Raw genomic sequence first — 15784 nt, forward strand, 5'->3', positions numbered from 1 at the left:
AGAAGTCTATCAGTTCCTATTATTAATAGAATTCAAAATTTTGTTATAGCTTGTAAATATTTTAAATTATTTTACTATTTTTAAAAATATCCCTTTAGTTTAATAAACTAATATTTTTTTAAATTATCATATTATGTTTCTTCTCTCAGTTCAATATTAGTTATATATATATATATATATATATATATATATATATATACACAAAAGAAAGAAACTATATAATTTCAACATGTGTATTCTAGTAATATATAAACATACCTATACAAGATTTTAAAAAATAAGTAAACCAAGATAAAAGAAGAGAAAATACAGACATAAACCAATTAAGTCATTGGCCAATTTTGAGATAATTTTGAAACACATAAATCAAAACGAAATTGAAAGGAACTACTACACATATTATCTAAAATTTGGGCTTACGTTTTTTAAAATTAGAAAGAAGAGATAGTAATGATTATTAAGTATATTCGTTTTGTAAAACATGATAAACAAAAACAAATAACAAGAAACATAGACGTTATCATACGAATGGTTAGTTATGTCTTTACAACGTGAGGCAGTATAGAAGAGCCGTAGGATTGAGCCCTTTTAGAAGGCTTAAAACCCTAAAACAAGGCCATTTTGCAGAACCAAAATAAAAGATAGTCTCACATGGGCCATCATCTCAAAAGCATAGATTCATCACACCGATCCGCGAGCCGAGCAGAACGTTCGAGAAAAGCCTAGTTGAATCTCGTGCAATTTATACAAACAAACATCAACCAAACTTCCTGTTTTCTCCTCTGTAATTCATAATCTTCACGAATCTTCCTCCGAAACAGAGCGATACAGGTTTGATCATAGATCCATTCCTTTTCCATTTCAGCATTCAAATTTGGCGTGCGGCGTCTGTTTGTTTGAATCAGATATTGTATTCTTGGTGATCGGCAAGATTGGAACAAGCTTTTCTTTATTTGGTTTGTGATGGAGAATGGAGGAGCTGTTTCGTCAGAGACCCAACAAGGTGCCTCTTACACTTATTGGGTTAGGGAAACGCGCCAAGATGCAGCTCCACTTCCTGTTCCTCGCAAACTTTCTGCTGATGACATTCTCGCTTCTCAAGCGTCTCAGCCTCCCACACTTGGCTCCGTTTGGAATCGGGTATTTTGTTTGGTTTTTGAATTGGGTTGTTTTCTTTTCATTGACATTTTTTTGGTTAAAGTAGAGATAATTTGATTTGCTGGAGGATTAATGGCTGAAGGAAGTCTAGCGTTTTGATCATGTTTGAAATTTGATATTGAAGTCCACTCCTATGTGTTAGGAGGCTTGAATTTCTTACCAACTAAAAGTTTTGAAATGACTTTCAATTCTGGAATTTGGAATATTTGTAATACTTTAAAGTAATGAGAAAGATTTGGATGATTTTTTTTTTTTTTTTTTTTTTTTTTGTTATGAAGGAGGTTTGCTGAAAAGGAAAAGAAAATGTTTGCTAATATAGCGTTTTAGTCCTTATTGATCCTTCATCTGTTAATGTTTTCCGACTTTGAGACAGTTTGTTAAATATCTTTGACCAATTTGATTGGATGATGTCGATATCAGGAAGAAAGTTGAAATTTGTTAATGAGGAAGGTGGTCAAACTTTGTTAATGATTAATTTGCCTAACTTTGAGATATGATACGGCAAATATTACGTTGAATGTGCCTTTTACTATGGAAATTTGGATGTTGAGACATACTACTAATAACTTATTAGAAGTGACGATTTGGAGGCGATCAACTGAGATTATCTCATACATGGAATGCCGCCAAAATGATTGGCTTTTGGGAGGATCTTCGTTTCTAGAGGATTATCTATTTGTCTTATTGCTGTGGTTTGCACTATTCTTGTAGGCTGGAACTTGGGAGGAGAAAAACTTGAATAAATGGGCAACTGATAGAATGAAGGTTCGTAACTCAACAGGAGCAATATAATTGTACCTTCTTCTGTCATGCCAGTCTATCTGTTTTTGCCTCTTTTTAAGAGGAGTTCTCTCTTTCTTTTCTATTATTGTAGGAGTTGCTAATGTCAGTGGCCTCCTTGGAGTTCTCCAGTGGTAGAGCAGAAATAGCGGATGTGTCAAAATGTGTTGGGGATGTAAGTTTCCAGTCGTCTTTCTATTTTAATCATACAAATAATGCTTGTTCCATAAATTCAATTCTGAATACTTTTGGCGGGATTTGCAGTATCATCATTGTATCATACAAATCTGTACTAGCTTATAGTGGTGTAATTCTTGAAATAAATCTGGTCGGTCCATATTATTTACTCTTAATTATTTGTTCATTTTTGTTAGATAGATTTGATAAATTCTTGAAATACAACGTAGTAAATGGAAAACCATATGAAGAAGTATACTGTTCAAGTCCAAAATTTCATACCTATGCAGGTGGCAACATTAAAATTTAAGACATAGTTATACTGTTTGAACCCGTAATTTGGCGAGCCTACTCAATTTTTTTTTTTCATCAAGTTCTTTGGTTTCTTTCAGGAATTGAGTCAACTAATATAATTCTATCTGTTTGGTGCTTTCCTTTCTTCCGTTTCATTTTCCTAATTTGATGTAGAATCATTGGTTTTGAATTAATAAGACTGCTTTATTTTTTGATTAAACATCACTGGAAATCAATTGCAAATTCCCATAAGATATTTCAATTTTAATGATAACTGGGTGGATCTACTGTTTTACAATGTTTCTGATAAGTTATAAATCCCATTATGGCAAGCAAGATGTTATATCAACTCGTCTTTGTTACTGCTTTAAGTTCTATTTGGTTGCTTGGTTTAAGGTATTTTGTGCTGCTTGGTATTGTTTTCGCCTGGATTTTGTTACTCTTGTTAGGGCTATGATTTTAGTACTTTTGGTCCTCCTTTGTAATGGCTGTGTTTTAGCCTTGGACCATTTTATATTGGGATTAGTTTGTAGGAAATGATGAGGGCGCTTTGGGGTGTCCATCTAGTTGAGATGTTTGGGTGAACCCCTGATCCGTAGGAATTTTGCTCATTGATTTTTGTATAACACTCTTGTATCTTGAGCATTAGTCTCTCAATTTCATCAATGAAGAGACTTGTTTCCTTTAAAAAAGATCACCCTTTTTTCTTTTTTAACCATTTTCTGACTATCAATTAATGACCCAGACTCTCTTATATTCTACATTCATGTGTGCAGGCTTTTTTAGTGACCGTCCGCAACAAGAAACGTGTTGGTTATACTTATGAATTGACATTGAAAATTAAAGGTAGTGGTGGTCAGCTTAATTGCATTTATTTAGTAACACTTTCCTTTTGTCTATGCAGTCACTGAACTATCACAATTAATAAATCATATCAGGTGAGTGGACTCTAAAACAGGAGAAGAAGATCGTGAAGGGGCATATAGATGTCCCAGAATTCTCTTTCGGTGAGCTAGATGACTTGCAGGTACGTTGTACTTCGTCTTCATTGAATTTTGGGGACTGCAAATTTTTTGAATGGTTCTAGGGTGGTAATCATTAAGGGACTCGATGGAGTAAACAAGTAATAATTAATATGAACAAACTCGTTTTTACAGGCGTTAGGCTGCCTTGGGCGTGGACAGATGTGTACACTATATTGCTTTATCCCTGATTTTTCACTCATATGGTAGATAAGTTCTTCAATGTCAATCCATATAGTTATTTGCATCTGCTCTTGCTGAGAAGACAACTTGGACCACAATAGAAAGCTCAATATTGAGCACAAAGAATAGAGAACAAAGTTCTATTTAATCCTACTAGCAATTTCTTTCTTTCATTTTTCTATGTATGCTTTGATTATTAACTCACCTTCCTATCGTGTAATTATGAGTCCTTGATGAGGGTACCCTCGAATCAACCTACCTTTCAGCTGAACCTTGATTCACTCCGTATCAAATGAGCCTAGGGTGAGGCAACGTGTGGATGATACTGAATCCAGTTTCTATGCCTTGAACATGAACATTGTCTGATTAATCTAATAGACTGGTAATCAGATCTTTCAGAGACAAGAAAGCAAGTGGGTTTTGTTCTCAATGAGGAAGGTGGGGAAGTGATTTTGTTTCTGGTTTTGCAAACGCCCGTAGGTGGTGTAGAGCGCAAGATTAAGATAGTAGAGTTGGAGGTTAGCAGCAGCTTCTCAGTGAACTTCCTGCTGATCATTGGTCTGCCCAATTGGGCTCAACATCTCAAAAAGGTTAATTAAACAACAAGGGGACTACGTTTGGGTCAAGGACTAGAGTTGTGAATGCCTGGGCCTGCGATATAAAGACTTTTTTCTTAAGACATAAAATTTATGTTTCTTTAGTCTTGGGGTTCACGAACTCTTCGAACCAAACAAGGAATCTTACAATCCGCTTCCTCAACTCCCAAGTCTTCAACTCTTTGAGCCTAACACCACTAATAGTCTTCCAGTGAGTTTTAGGCGACTGAAAGCAAGTGAATATTTTGAATCTGGCATTGGTTTTTTGCTTCAATTATTTATTTATTTATTTATTTTTTGAAGAAGGTTGGCACGTCAATGATTAATGGTGATTTTCTGGGTGATTTACTGAATAGGACTTCTTTAATTATCCTCCAATGATACTTTTAACTTATTGTTTTACATTATGTTCTGGTAGAAGGGATTTGTTTCAATAGCTAGTAAATTTTTCGTTGTTGAACGCGAGAAGATGAAAACATATTTTCTATCATTTCTGGATTATCCGGTGGTTATCCAGTTGCAATTCTGGCCCATGAAGTTTTACTTGTGAAATGTTGCAGATGGACGTGAGACTGAGCGAAGAGAAAGATCTTCTGGGTGAGGATAAGTTTCAGATTTGCCAAGATTTGAAGCGATTTTTGCAGCCTGTTCGTGAAAAGTTGCTCCAATTCGAACAGGAACTCAAAGAAAGATAATAAGAAAAGGTTAATTCTCAACATTAATATGTACCAATTGTTATTGTACTCCAAAGGTTGATTGGCAAGGATGTCTTATTGGATACCCTTTCAAGGATCATAAATTATTTGAACAAAGACCATATTTTAGGGCCTTTGAGATGATAAAATTGTTATGCAACTTAATAACTTAATTTGTTCGGGAACTTCTTAGATTCTTCTGATGTTTTAACATACTTGAGCTGCATAATTGTGTTGGGACATTTTTTTTCCCCTTTTCAAATTGCAAAAAGTTTTTATACACATATATACACATATATACATATATACACACATATATTATTCAGATGGGTAGAAATCTTTAATTTAATTTAATAACATCTTTCATTTTTGTTTGCAATTAAGATTCAACATATGATAATTTTTAAATAATTGAATTCAATACTAAAATATTAGTGAGGAAATTTTTTATAAATATAACAAAATTGAAAAATATTTACGGGTTGTATAACAATTTAAAAAAATTTACTAAGGGTGATTATTTTTTTATTCTTTTTCTAAAATTTTATATTTGCTCTTATCGGTTTATAACGATTTTTCAATTTTTCACTTTCTTTTGAATTATTCATGTATGTTTTTATACATCTTTGATCTTGATCATCATCTCTTTATTAATTATATCCAATAATATTTTTTTTCATAGTCATCATCTTCTACAACATTGTTTCTTTTCTTCGTCATCTTTGAAAATCAAGATTGTTTATATTATTATGTCAATATTGTTTCAATGATCTTGGTTTTGGTAAGTACTCTAATTATCGTCTTTGTCCGAACTGTTTAATTGGTTATAAATTTTTCATAAAAATTCTACCTTTCCATATAAAGATTTTTTTTTTTTTGTTTGTGGTATGAAATGTAAATTTTGTTTTAAATGTTAGGAGCTTTATGTATCACTGTAAGACATTTTGTATTTTATTATGAAGATCGTTAGTTTGAAGATTTTAACGTCGTTTACATCGAACTAAGAATTTTATATTTCATTATGAATATTATTTGTCTTTTTGTTTTTGATAAGAACTTTAAAGTTTTTTTTCGTTTCAAATGTTCAGAAGTTTTAAGAATTACCGTAAAAGTTTTGTATTTCAGTATGAAGATCGATAATTTGAAGTTTTTCACGATAATTTACATTGAATTACATGATCGTTTACCAATCAACACGCATATCAACATGATTGTTTACAATATTTAATACGATCAGCATGGTCAAACGATCATGTACCTAAGTCAACACGATCGTTTACTTTATTCAATACGACCATTTATCGTTGTCAAATGGTCGTTTAATATATATTATCTTTTTTGCACGATCGTCTATTTATTCTTGCATTGTGTTTATTATCATCGTTTTGTACATTTTTATTCTTTTATTTAGTGATAGATGTCTATCTATTTCTTTTTGTGACCATTAAATACTTAATTGTATCTTTTTTTACAGATTACAATGTTTATTCCTATTATTGTTTTTGATGGAGGTCAATGAAATGGCTATAGTGTTTATGAGAATTACTCCGTTGCTGAAATTTTAGTAGATATTCGAGTCAGCTTTAATTCTTTGGTTGCTTTAATATGTTAACAAATTGAATTGGATGAAGAATTACTTGTTTTACTTGATTTTGGTAAAAGTAACGTTCGAACTATGGTGCTGATAAAGAAAAACAATGATGTTGCTTGGTATTTAGCTTTTGCTAAAGATGCAACTAGTAGACATCCATTAGTTGCTCATGTAAGTGTTAATTCTTTGGGAATGTCTTTTTTTTCTATCAGTGTACAGGAGAATGTTGATATGCCATTTAAATGGGTTCTCCTTCTTCTGTTTCAAATGATAAAGTTATAAGAGACATTTCTTATTTGAAGGAAATAAGTTTATTTGAAAGTAAAGAAGTGCCTTCAAAGTATTTTTGCTTAGTAGCAGTGAAGAACAACTTTCAATTTAGGACTACAGTATCAAATTTGAGGTCTCTTGAATTTAGATATTTAGAAGAAGGGTGTAAATGGTATGTTAGAGCATCTCGTTATAAAAAGAATGGTTTGTGGATGTTATGAAAATACATTCTGACCATGATTGTTCATTGAATACTACCCAAAGTTGTCACATGCAAGCTTCCTCAACAGTAATTGGTACTTGCTTGATAAATGATTTAGGTTCTTGTCTACTGATCTTTCGATTCCAAAAGAGATTGTGCATAAGGCTCATATAAATTTTGGAGTTAATATAAGTTATCAGACAACTTGAAAGGCAAAAGAACACATAGTAAATATATTCCCAGCTCCTTTGATAAATTGGTTGAATTTAACCTAGATATGATGAGATTTGTATATCAAATTTAAATTCATTTGCAAATAGATGGGCATAGACAAACACCACAGTCTATTTAGATAGACAAATATTAGCATCTATCACAGTCTATATGTTATTTTTTGTTGGTGCTAATAGAAATGTTTTATAATTATTATAGGTACATGCACTGCTTTAGAAATGATGATAGCGGTCATTTCAAGCTTTGCTTTATGGCTTCTAGTGCATCAATTGAGAGGTGGTAATATTGTAGACCTATCACTTCTATTGAGGGGATGTTTTTGAAGTGTAAGTTTGGTGGCATCCTATTAATAGCCTCATCACAAAATGTTAACAATCAAATCTTCCCTCTTGCTTTTGCCATTGTAGATTTTGAAAATGAAGCATAATGGACATAGTTTTTTTAGAAGATACAAGGTAGTTTTTTAGAGCAAGCTAATTTAGTCATTGTTTTTAATAGGCATCTTAGCATCTCTAAAGGAGTTTTAAAAGTGTTTCCTGATGTTGAGTATTGTGTGTGCACAAAACATCTTTTAAGTAACTTAAAACTCCATTTTAAGGATCCACTACTTGATAAATATTTCTTTAGCTGTGCTTGTGCCTATACTGTTGACGGATTTGAGTATCACGTGAGATGAATGGAGTCAATTTGTCCAAATATCAGAGATTATCTTAGTAGTGTTGGTTTTGAGAAATGCTCTCGGACATATTCACAAAGGCGAAGGTACAAAATGATGACAGTGCAGAATATGTAAATTTAGTGTTTAATGATCTTAGAGAACCACATGTGGCTACTATGCTTAGTTCAATTAGAGATGCATTGCAAAAGTGATTATATGAAAGAAGTAAAGTCGCTTTTGCAATGAAGAGTCGTTTGACTTCTTGGGTTGAGAACATGTTGCGTTTAGAACATGAAAAGTCAAAAAGATTATTGGTAAGAATTTTTTTCTTTTATGGTTGTATCTTGGATAGGAATAGATAAACTGCTATCTTTGTCTATCCTAGACAATGATAGCAATTTGTCTATGTCTGTCTCAAATAGACACATATAGATTGCTAACAGTATTTATCTGATATATACAAAGATTGAAATCTATTTGTGCATATTTATTCTTTTTTAATTTTCCTTTATTTGTCTTATATATTAGGTTGATCCAATTAGTATGACTGAATATAAAGTAATGGATGGAAATCAACAGTTCATTGTAAAGTTAAACATGGGATGTTGTAGCTATCGAGTATGGGATGTTGAAGAAATTATATGTGCGCATGCGCTTGTTGTTCTATGAATGCTTAATTTAGATACCTATTTTTATGTATCCGAGTTTTATTATAGAGAAACGAGTAACATACCGTAGTTGTATTCTACCTCTTGGAATTCATTTTGATTGGAGAGTTGAAGATGTTGTCATGAAAACATTACCTCTAGTCTTTAAACGTCAAGTTGGAAGATCAAGAGAACAAAGAATTCCATCTTGACGTGAATTTAATAGTTCATCAAGATGTTCCAACGTGAATTTAATGACATGATCCTTAAGATTTAGTTAAGAGATCATTTACATGTATTAACAGGATCGTTTGAAGTTTATTAAAAGTGCACCACACGATCATTTAGGCTTGATGACTGTACGTTTAAATTTTAGTTACGAGATCATTTTGACTAAGTACATGGTGGTCTATGATGTATTACACGATCGTTTAGCTTTGTTAACACGATCAAATTCGTTTATTTGCGTGATAGTGTAGACATTTTAAGATGATCGTTGTGGTTGTTTTTGTAGAATATGTGATCATTTAGACTTTTATTGTGATATATATACACGATTGTTTAAACCTGTATACATGATTTTTTAGATTTATATACACGATCGTTTTTTATATATTTATACAATTGTTTTTTTGAAAAGTATGTAAACATGGACAAACATTCAGTCTTTTTGAAAAGTATGTAAACAAAAAAAATATTCAAATTCTATCTTTTTGCTCTTAAATTCTAAATTTATTTCAAAATAACATTAATTATATTAAAATGAATTTGGTTAAAATGAAGACAAAGGAAAGTGACATATAGCTACTCACTTGCAAGATAATGGTACATGCTGACACTTTTTTTTTAAGGAAAGAGTTCAAACTAAACTCCAAAATAGGGATCGAGTTTAGTTGGAGAAAAATGATTTAATATTGGTCTTATGGAAGATGTGTCATTATTTTGATAATAAGTTAAAAGGATAAAGGTTAAGTGTCATCGAAGGCAAGGTAGGTCTAAGGAATGTTTAAAATTTGACTAAACTTTCGCTAAACTTGTATCTTACTTCTAGCTGATGGGCAAAGCTTGGGATTGGGCATGAAAAGGTTGTCCTATGCGGCAAGAAGTGTCAAAATAACCTCTAAAGACATTGAAGTAGACAACCAAGATCATGCTAAGTGTTTATGGATAGGCAGCCAACTAGGTCTAAAACCTCCAAGGACAAGACAATGCTAGGCAAGCTACACTATTAGGCCAAGGGCATGCTAGGTGAGCAAGTTAGGCATTTAGGTAGACAAGATTGGCTAGATGAGGAAGATGGTGCTAGGCAAGCAAGCTGGGTGTTTTGAAAGTATTAAAAACCTCTAAAGAGGTTAGCATGCAACCAAGTCTTCCTACGCTAGATGGACCATATGATCAAGACAAACTATTCAATCTGGGATATGTGACATGATAGGACATGCGAGAAGAATGGGCTAGGTGGCAAGAACTGTCCAAATAACCTCTAAAGACAAAAGGTTGAGCGGCCATGTGGGTGCTAGAAGATTTGGGCAAGAGATAAAGTGGAGTACAAATGGCCTAACATGTAAGACACTTAAGTTTTCCAAGTAGGAAGTGTAAGATGAGTAGCATGAGGTGGGTATTGAGAGGTATGATGTGTAGAAGGCTAGAAGGAGGTGCCAATAAAGTAGCATGCAAGATTATATAAAGGGAACTTTGGATGAATGATGTTCACAATCCACTGATGTCAATTGAGTAATTCCACTTGGAAAATCTTCTAAATTGAGTCTAGTATCCAAGGAAGGAATGCCAAAAGAGAAGACTAGGAAGGGAGAGGTTGAAGTGAAGAAAGTCACAAAGGTGAATTTTTTAAAGGAAAATTGGGTACTGCTGAGTATTTTGGAGCTACAGATCTCAATACTTGGAGTTGTTGGCTGACATTTTGAGGTAAGCTATTTAAGAAATTTTTAAACAAGTTTGTTGAAGGAAGTTTCTTGATTTGAGTTATATATTTTAAGTTATTAAGCTCCAAAGTAGAGTAGAGTTTTTGGTAGAAAATCAAGTTTCTAGGCAAGGCCAAGGGTGGGTCGAGTGTCAAGATGATAGTGTGAGTTAAGCGTGCAAATTGGGTAAGAGAGGCTATTTAAGCCTCGGAGCATGCTCACTACACGACTAGGCGACATGAGACTCGCTTTTAGGCAATGCAGGATGTCATGCACATGCAGACAAAGACGTAATGTGCAATGCATGGTGCACGACTAGTCTTGTGAGCAGGCATGCAGCGCGTAGCGAGGCTTGTGAGGTTAGCACACGGCCAGGCCTCTGAGCCTGCGTGCGCGCGTGCGATCTGCCACCCATGCCCTACGTGCTAGCTATGCCAAAATCCCATTTTTGGGATAGTTCTTATATTTTTGCAATTTTAGTGTAAAGTCTGGATATGCCCTGGACATAAGAGATTAATTTGGATTTAAATATCATTATTTCAGGTCAAGAGTAAATTGGACAAATTTATACGCCAAGGATCTAACTCTTTTCTATGAGTTACAAATCTAAACGATTTTGGTACACGATCTTGTACCAAACCAAAATGATATTGAGTACACGATCTTGTACCAAGATCATTTAGATATTGGTACACGATCGTTTAGATATATCACTTATCTTTCTAGGATAGACAGTAAAGTGATTTATCTCTGTCTATCTGGGATACACAACTGATCGTTTAGATTTTGGTACACAATGGTGTAGTGGAAAAAGAAAAAAAAAAAAGAAGATGAAAGATGACAAAGAAGGAAAAAATTCTGGAAGAGGAGATGAAAAATCGCAAACACAAAAAAGTTATCTGCGATAGCTGTTATACATTGCTATCACAGATGGATGTTATTAACGATAACTTTTAATTTGAGAAATATGCTATTCGTTGATATATATTGATAACATATATTAGTGATAGCTTTTATCAATGATCGCCACCAAAGGGTATAATAATTTTCATTTTGAGAAATAGAGTATCACTTGCTATAGTTAGCTGCTATCGCTGATAACTGTTATAAGTATTAGCTTCCAATTTGAGAAATGCAGTATCGGTTGCTACCACTGATATCTTCTATAAGCGATGTTGCTATCAATTGCTATTTCTGATAGTTACTATAAGTAATTTTTTAATATTCTATCAATGTAAAATGATATCACTAACATTATCTATTAATGATTGCATTAGAAGAATATTACTGATAGCAAGTATAAGCGATCTCATTAGAAAAATATCTTTTATAGGTGGTAAACATATCATTTTGAGCTGATGAGGTTTAATTAGGCTATCGTTTGATATTTTTGATAGCTACTATCACTGATATTCTTCTATTGCGATCACAAATAATATCCCTAATAGGCTACTATATATTAACGATATCAAGGTAATGCTACTATAAAGTGATATTGTGGTTGTTTGTTTTTATCATAAATAGAAAAAAAGAGATCAAATTAGCATGTTATGGATAATATCTTTGAATCACTAGTAACATAATATCCATATGATAGCTTCTATCGCTAATAATATAAATAAAATTGATTTAGTTTTGTAACTTTTGTTAAAATAAATTATTGATTTTAGGTTATACTATTAATATTTAGATCATATAAAAATTCAAAATTCAAGTTATCAATGATAAATTAATAAAAACATATTGACATATTAGGTATGGTATCATTGATAGGAGTCGATCATTGGTGGTATGAAAGGAAGGAAAATGTAGAGTAAAATTGTCATTTTTAAAAATTTACATGACCGATAAAAAAAGTATCATTTTTACAAATATTATTTTGTTGTGCTATAGATTATATTTATTTTTTAATTTTGTTGTATTTGGTGCAATTTTTTCCAAATTTATAAAACATTGCTTTTTTATTTTGTCACTTTCTCTCAACTGGGGCTTGAACCCTGACAACTTGAGCCAAGCGAAGTGCATTTGGGCAACTGCTGGAAGCCTGCAACTTGAAGCGCTTCGAAGAAGAAGAAAAGCCATGGAAAGAGGACAAAGTGCTTCCGAAAAGATGAGAATTTACGTCGGAGGACTGGGTGCCGCCATGACCGAAGACGATCTTCGAAAGGTTTTTCACAGCGTCGGCGGTGTGGTGGAGGCCGTCGATTTCGTTCGTACCAAATCTCGCAGCTTTGCTTATGTCGACTTCTTTCCGTCCTCCCAATCTTCCCTCTCCAAACTTTTCAGCACTGTAAGTTTTTCTCCTCGATTCCATTGCCAAACTCATTGCGTAGTAAAACCTTTTCTTCATGTGCTCATCTCCGTTTTTGGCTGCGACTTTAACCTAATGTTAGTTCGGTTGATGTACTGTTCGTATCTCTTCATGAATTGAACGGCGTCCTCCTAGTTTAGCTGCTGAAAAGTTTGATATTCTTATACACAGTACAATGGATGTGCTTGGAAAGGAGGAAAGTTAAGGCTTGAGAAAGCCAAGGAAAATTATCTTGCTCGTTTGAAGCGGGAGTGGGAGGAAGATGCTCAAATTAGGGATAGTAATGTTGGTGCAGACATGGAGGTTGGTGCAGACATGGAGGTTGTGGCTCCAGAATCTACTCAGCATGTCACCAAGTCGGAGCACATTAATATTTTCTTTCCAAGCTTAGGAGAGGTTGTTCTTTGCTTATTGAGTTTTCATTTTGAGATGATGCAATTTATGGTTGTTCATTGGATTCTTAAGTATGAAATTTTGTTTACAGGTGAAGTCTTTGCCAATTAGTGGAACAGGGACTCACAAATATGACTTTCCACATGTTGAGGTGCCTCCTTTTCCTGTGCATTTTTGTGACTGTGAAGAGCATGATGTTTCTTCTCCCATTGGCAATTCTAAGGACACAAAAACAAGAGATTTGAATGCTGAGAATGGTGGAATGGCTGAAGATGAAATTGAGATGATGAATGCAGTGATGAACAAGCTCTTTGAGAGGGAAGAAGCTTCTCAATCTAATTGTAACGGTTCCATGGCACTCAATGATAAACACAACTCTACGATGTTGACTGATAATCAACTACTTGAAGATAATAAAGTGGACTGTGACGAAGATAACCTTGTGCTTAATGTGATGGCTAGTAACTGCAATTCCAAAAGTATGGCATTGAACAGTGGAAATAAAATCTTCAAAGCTCATGGGAACAGCAAGGTTACGAATCATGCCACCATCACCACAATTACTATTCTTTTAGGCTTTGTTTTGGTTACTATTTTATTTTTTTGTTATTGAGAATTAAGCCTATGAAAGCTCGTTCTACTCTAAAATTTATTGCTTTATTATTTATTTTCTTCCTTTGTTTTCCAAAACAAAGCCAAGTTTTGAAGAATAAAAAGACTAGGTTTTAAAAACTTGTTTTTATTTCTGGAATTTAGCTAAGAATTTTACTTTTACTCAAGAAAGATGAGAACCATAGTATAAAAATTGAAAGAAGAGGCATACTTTTCAAAAACCAAAAACCACAACTACAAATGAAATGGTTACTAAAGGGGCCTTTTTATTTATTTTAGGGTGGAGGAAAGTACTTAAGAGGGCAATGTTCATTCCAAGGATTTGTTGCAGTGTTTTGGTTTCTTACATTTAGTTAGAATTTATTATCTTCAACTTTGAGTTGAGGTATGATTATTAAAGTGAACCATTTCAGGATGCGGTCAGGGACCAGAAAAATAATTGCAGAGTTCAAGGCAAGAAAAGGAAATCTTTTCTTAGTGAGGAATTTGATGGTAATGAATCTGTACCCAGCATCTTTACCAGCAATGGGGGTACCGATCCATCATATGATCCAGCGAGATCCTCAAGACCTCAAGCTCCTGATCGAGGTCCACCGGTTCAATCTTTACGGTCTCAGAAATCTTTATGGAAAACACTTATTCGGGATAAGAGTAATGTTTCATTTTGCATCTCAGACATACTGTGTTCAGTTCCTTCAGCAAATGAAGAGAAATCAGAAGCAGATGATCTTAGTATAGCTCATTCAACTCCTAACAAAAACAGTGACCTTGCAAGGGCTGCAGTTTTAGGAAGCCAAACAGATGAAATTCAATCAGGGAAGATCAATGTTTCTTTCAACATTACAGAAGTGCTGCCCTCGGTTCCTTCAGCAGATCAAGAGGAAGCTGCTTCTGCTGATCTGAATCTAGCTCATTCAACTCCTAACATAAATACCGACGTTGGAGCTGACCCAATATCAAAAAGCAAATCGGAAGAAATGAAATCTGTGGAGAGCTTCCTAGACGCCCAATGTACAGTTCCAAATGTCAATTCGAATAAAGGCAGAGGTTCTTCATGGCGGCAAAAATCTTCATGGACGCAATTGGTCAGTGAGGAAATTACCTCCTTCAGTATTACTCAAATTTTACCAAATAATACTTCTGGGAAGCAGGTACAAGGGGAAGCTGGTGCTAGCAATGCTAATTTTTCTCTTTGGAGCGAAACTAATGCTCCGAAAAAGCAGGACAGTGAATGTATAGCTGAAGATGAGTCTACTGCATTTGTTATTGGTAAAGACGAAATTGACTCTAATGATGTCAAGAAGAATGAACCACAAGCAGTGCAAGAGTGTGAGACCTGTCCAACCCAAATTATTGAGAGTAATTTGCCACAGCAAGGAGGTTCATTTGATGTAATAAGTGGCGAAACTTGCCCGTTTATGAGAAATTCTCAGTCGGTAGCAGAGTGGACGAAGATAAAAGCTGCTCTTTCTGGTGGTTCCAAGAAGAAAAAACAGAGACAATAGATCACTCATTATCAAAGGTATGTAACTCTTGAATCTTGCTTGAATGAGGGGCCATGATTGTATCTGAACTTAAATTGGTTTCATCTACTTAGGAACATATAGATACAGCTTTGAGTAGGTTTATGTGTATGACTGAAGATAGGGCTCGTTCAAATATTTTGTTCTAAACATAAAATGGCTATTTCATTTATGCATACACAAATAAGATCGACTCTAGTTTTGACTAATTGTAAGTTATCGAATTTTTTAATAGAAAACCACATTTGATAATTGTATTTATATATAGTGTTAGAAATGAGTTTGGGGTGACATTAGTGGATGAAAAGCTCTTTTAGCCCGTTAAAATTATTCTTCTAAATTTTCGTATTGTTTGATTGGATAATCAGAAGTGTTTGACAGAAAAAGAGTAAAAAATCTCTCTTTTTTAAAAATTTTTTATTTTTTATTGCGAAAACGACAACCTTCGTCGAAGAAAATAGATAAGCACATCTTAAAATTAGGTTAACTCTAAAAAATATGATTCTCCACTAATCC

General features: G+C 33.7%; 2 protein-coding genes across 5 annotated transcripts; both read left to right on the forward strand.

The window, feature by feature from the left end:
- Positions 1-558: 558 nt before the first annotated feature.
- Positions 559-5116, forward strand: LOC103487198 (uncharacterized). Of its 4 annotated transcripts, XR_007819105.1 has the most exons (8): positions 570-1140; positions 1870-1923; positions 2033-2113; positions 3186-3255; positions 3348-3436; positions 3567-3917; positions 4014-4204; positions 4771-5022. XR_007819105.1 is itself a non-coding variant. In XM_008445430.3 (7 exons), exons 2-7 carry the CDS (start codon positions 964-966, stop codon positions 4903-4905), a joined length of 606 nt encoding a protein of 201 aa, XP_008443652.2. In that variant the 5' UTR covers positions 559-831; positions 932-963; the 3' UTR covers positions 4906-5116. The 4 variants fall into 4 exon arrangements, 2 of the variants coding, with proteins under 2 accessions (XP_008443652.2, XP_008443651.2); XM_008445430.3 differs by lacking the exons at positions 3567-3917; positions 4014-4204 and having other exon boundaries at positions 559-831; positions 932-1140; positions 4771-5116; XR_007819104.1 differs by having other exon boundaries at positions 3567-4204.
- Positions 5117-12393: 7277 nt separating this feature from the next.
- Positions 12394-15529, forward strand: LOC103487200 (protein REPRESSOR OF SILENCING 3). The gene is made up of 4 exons (XM_008445431.2): positions 12394-12719; positions 12912-13136; positions 13225-13665; positions 14159-15529. The coding sequence occupies exons 1-4, from the start codon at positions 12510-12512 to the stop codon at positions 15248-15250; spliced, it is 1968 nt and encodes a 655-aa protein (XP_008443653.2). The 5' UTR covers positions 12394-12509; the 3' UTR covers positions 15251-15529.
- Positions 15530-15784: the final 255 nt, after the last annotated feature.

Source organism: Cucumis melo, chromosome 2 (assembly GCF_025177605.1).
Source record: "Cucumis melo cultivar AY chromosome 2, USDA_Cmelo_AY_1.0, whole genome shotgun sequence".
In the NCBI taxonomy this organism is placed as follows: domain Eukaryota; kingdom Viridiplantae; phylum Streptophyta; class Magnoliopsida; order Cucurbitales; family Cucurbitaceae; genus Cucumis; species Cucumis melo.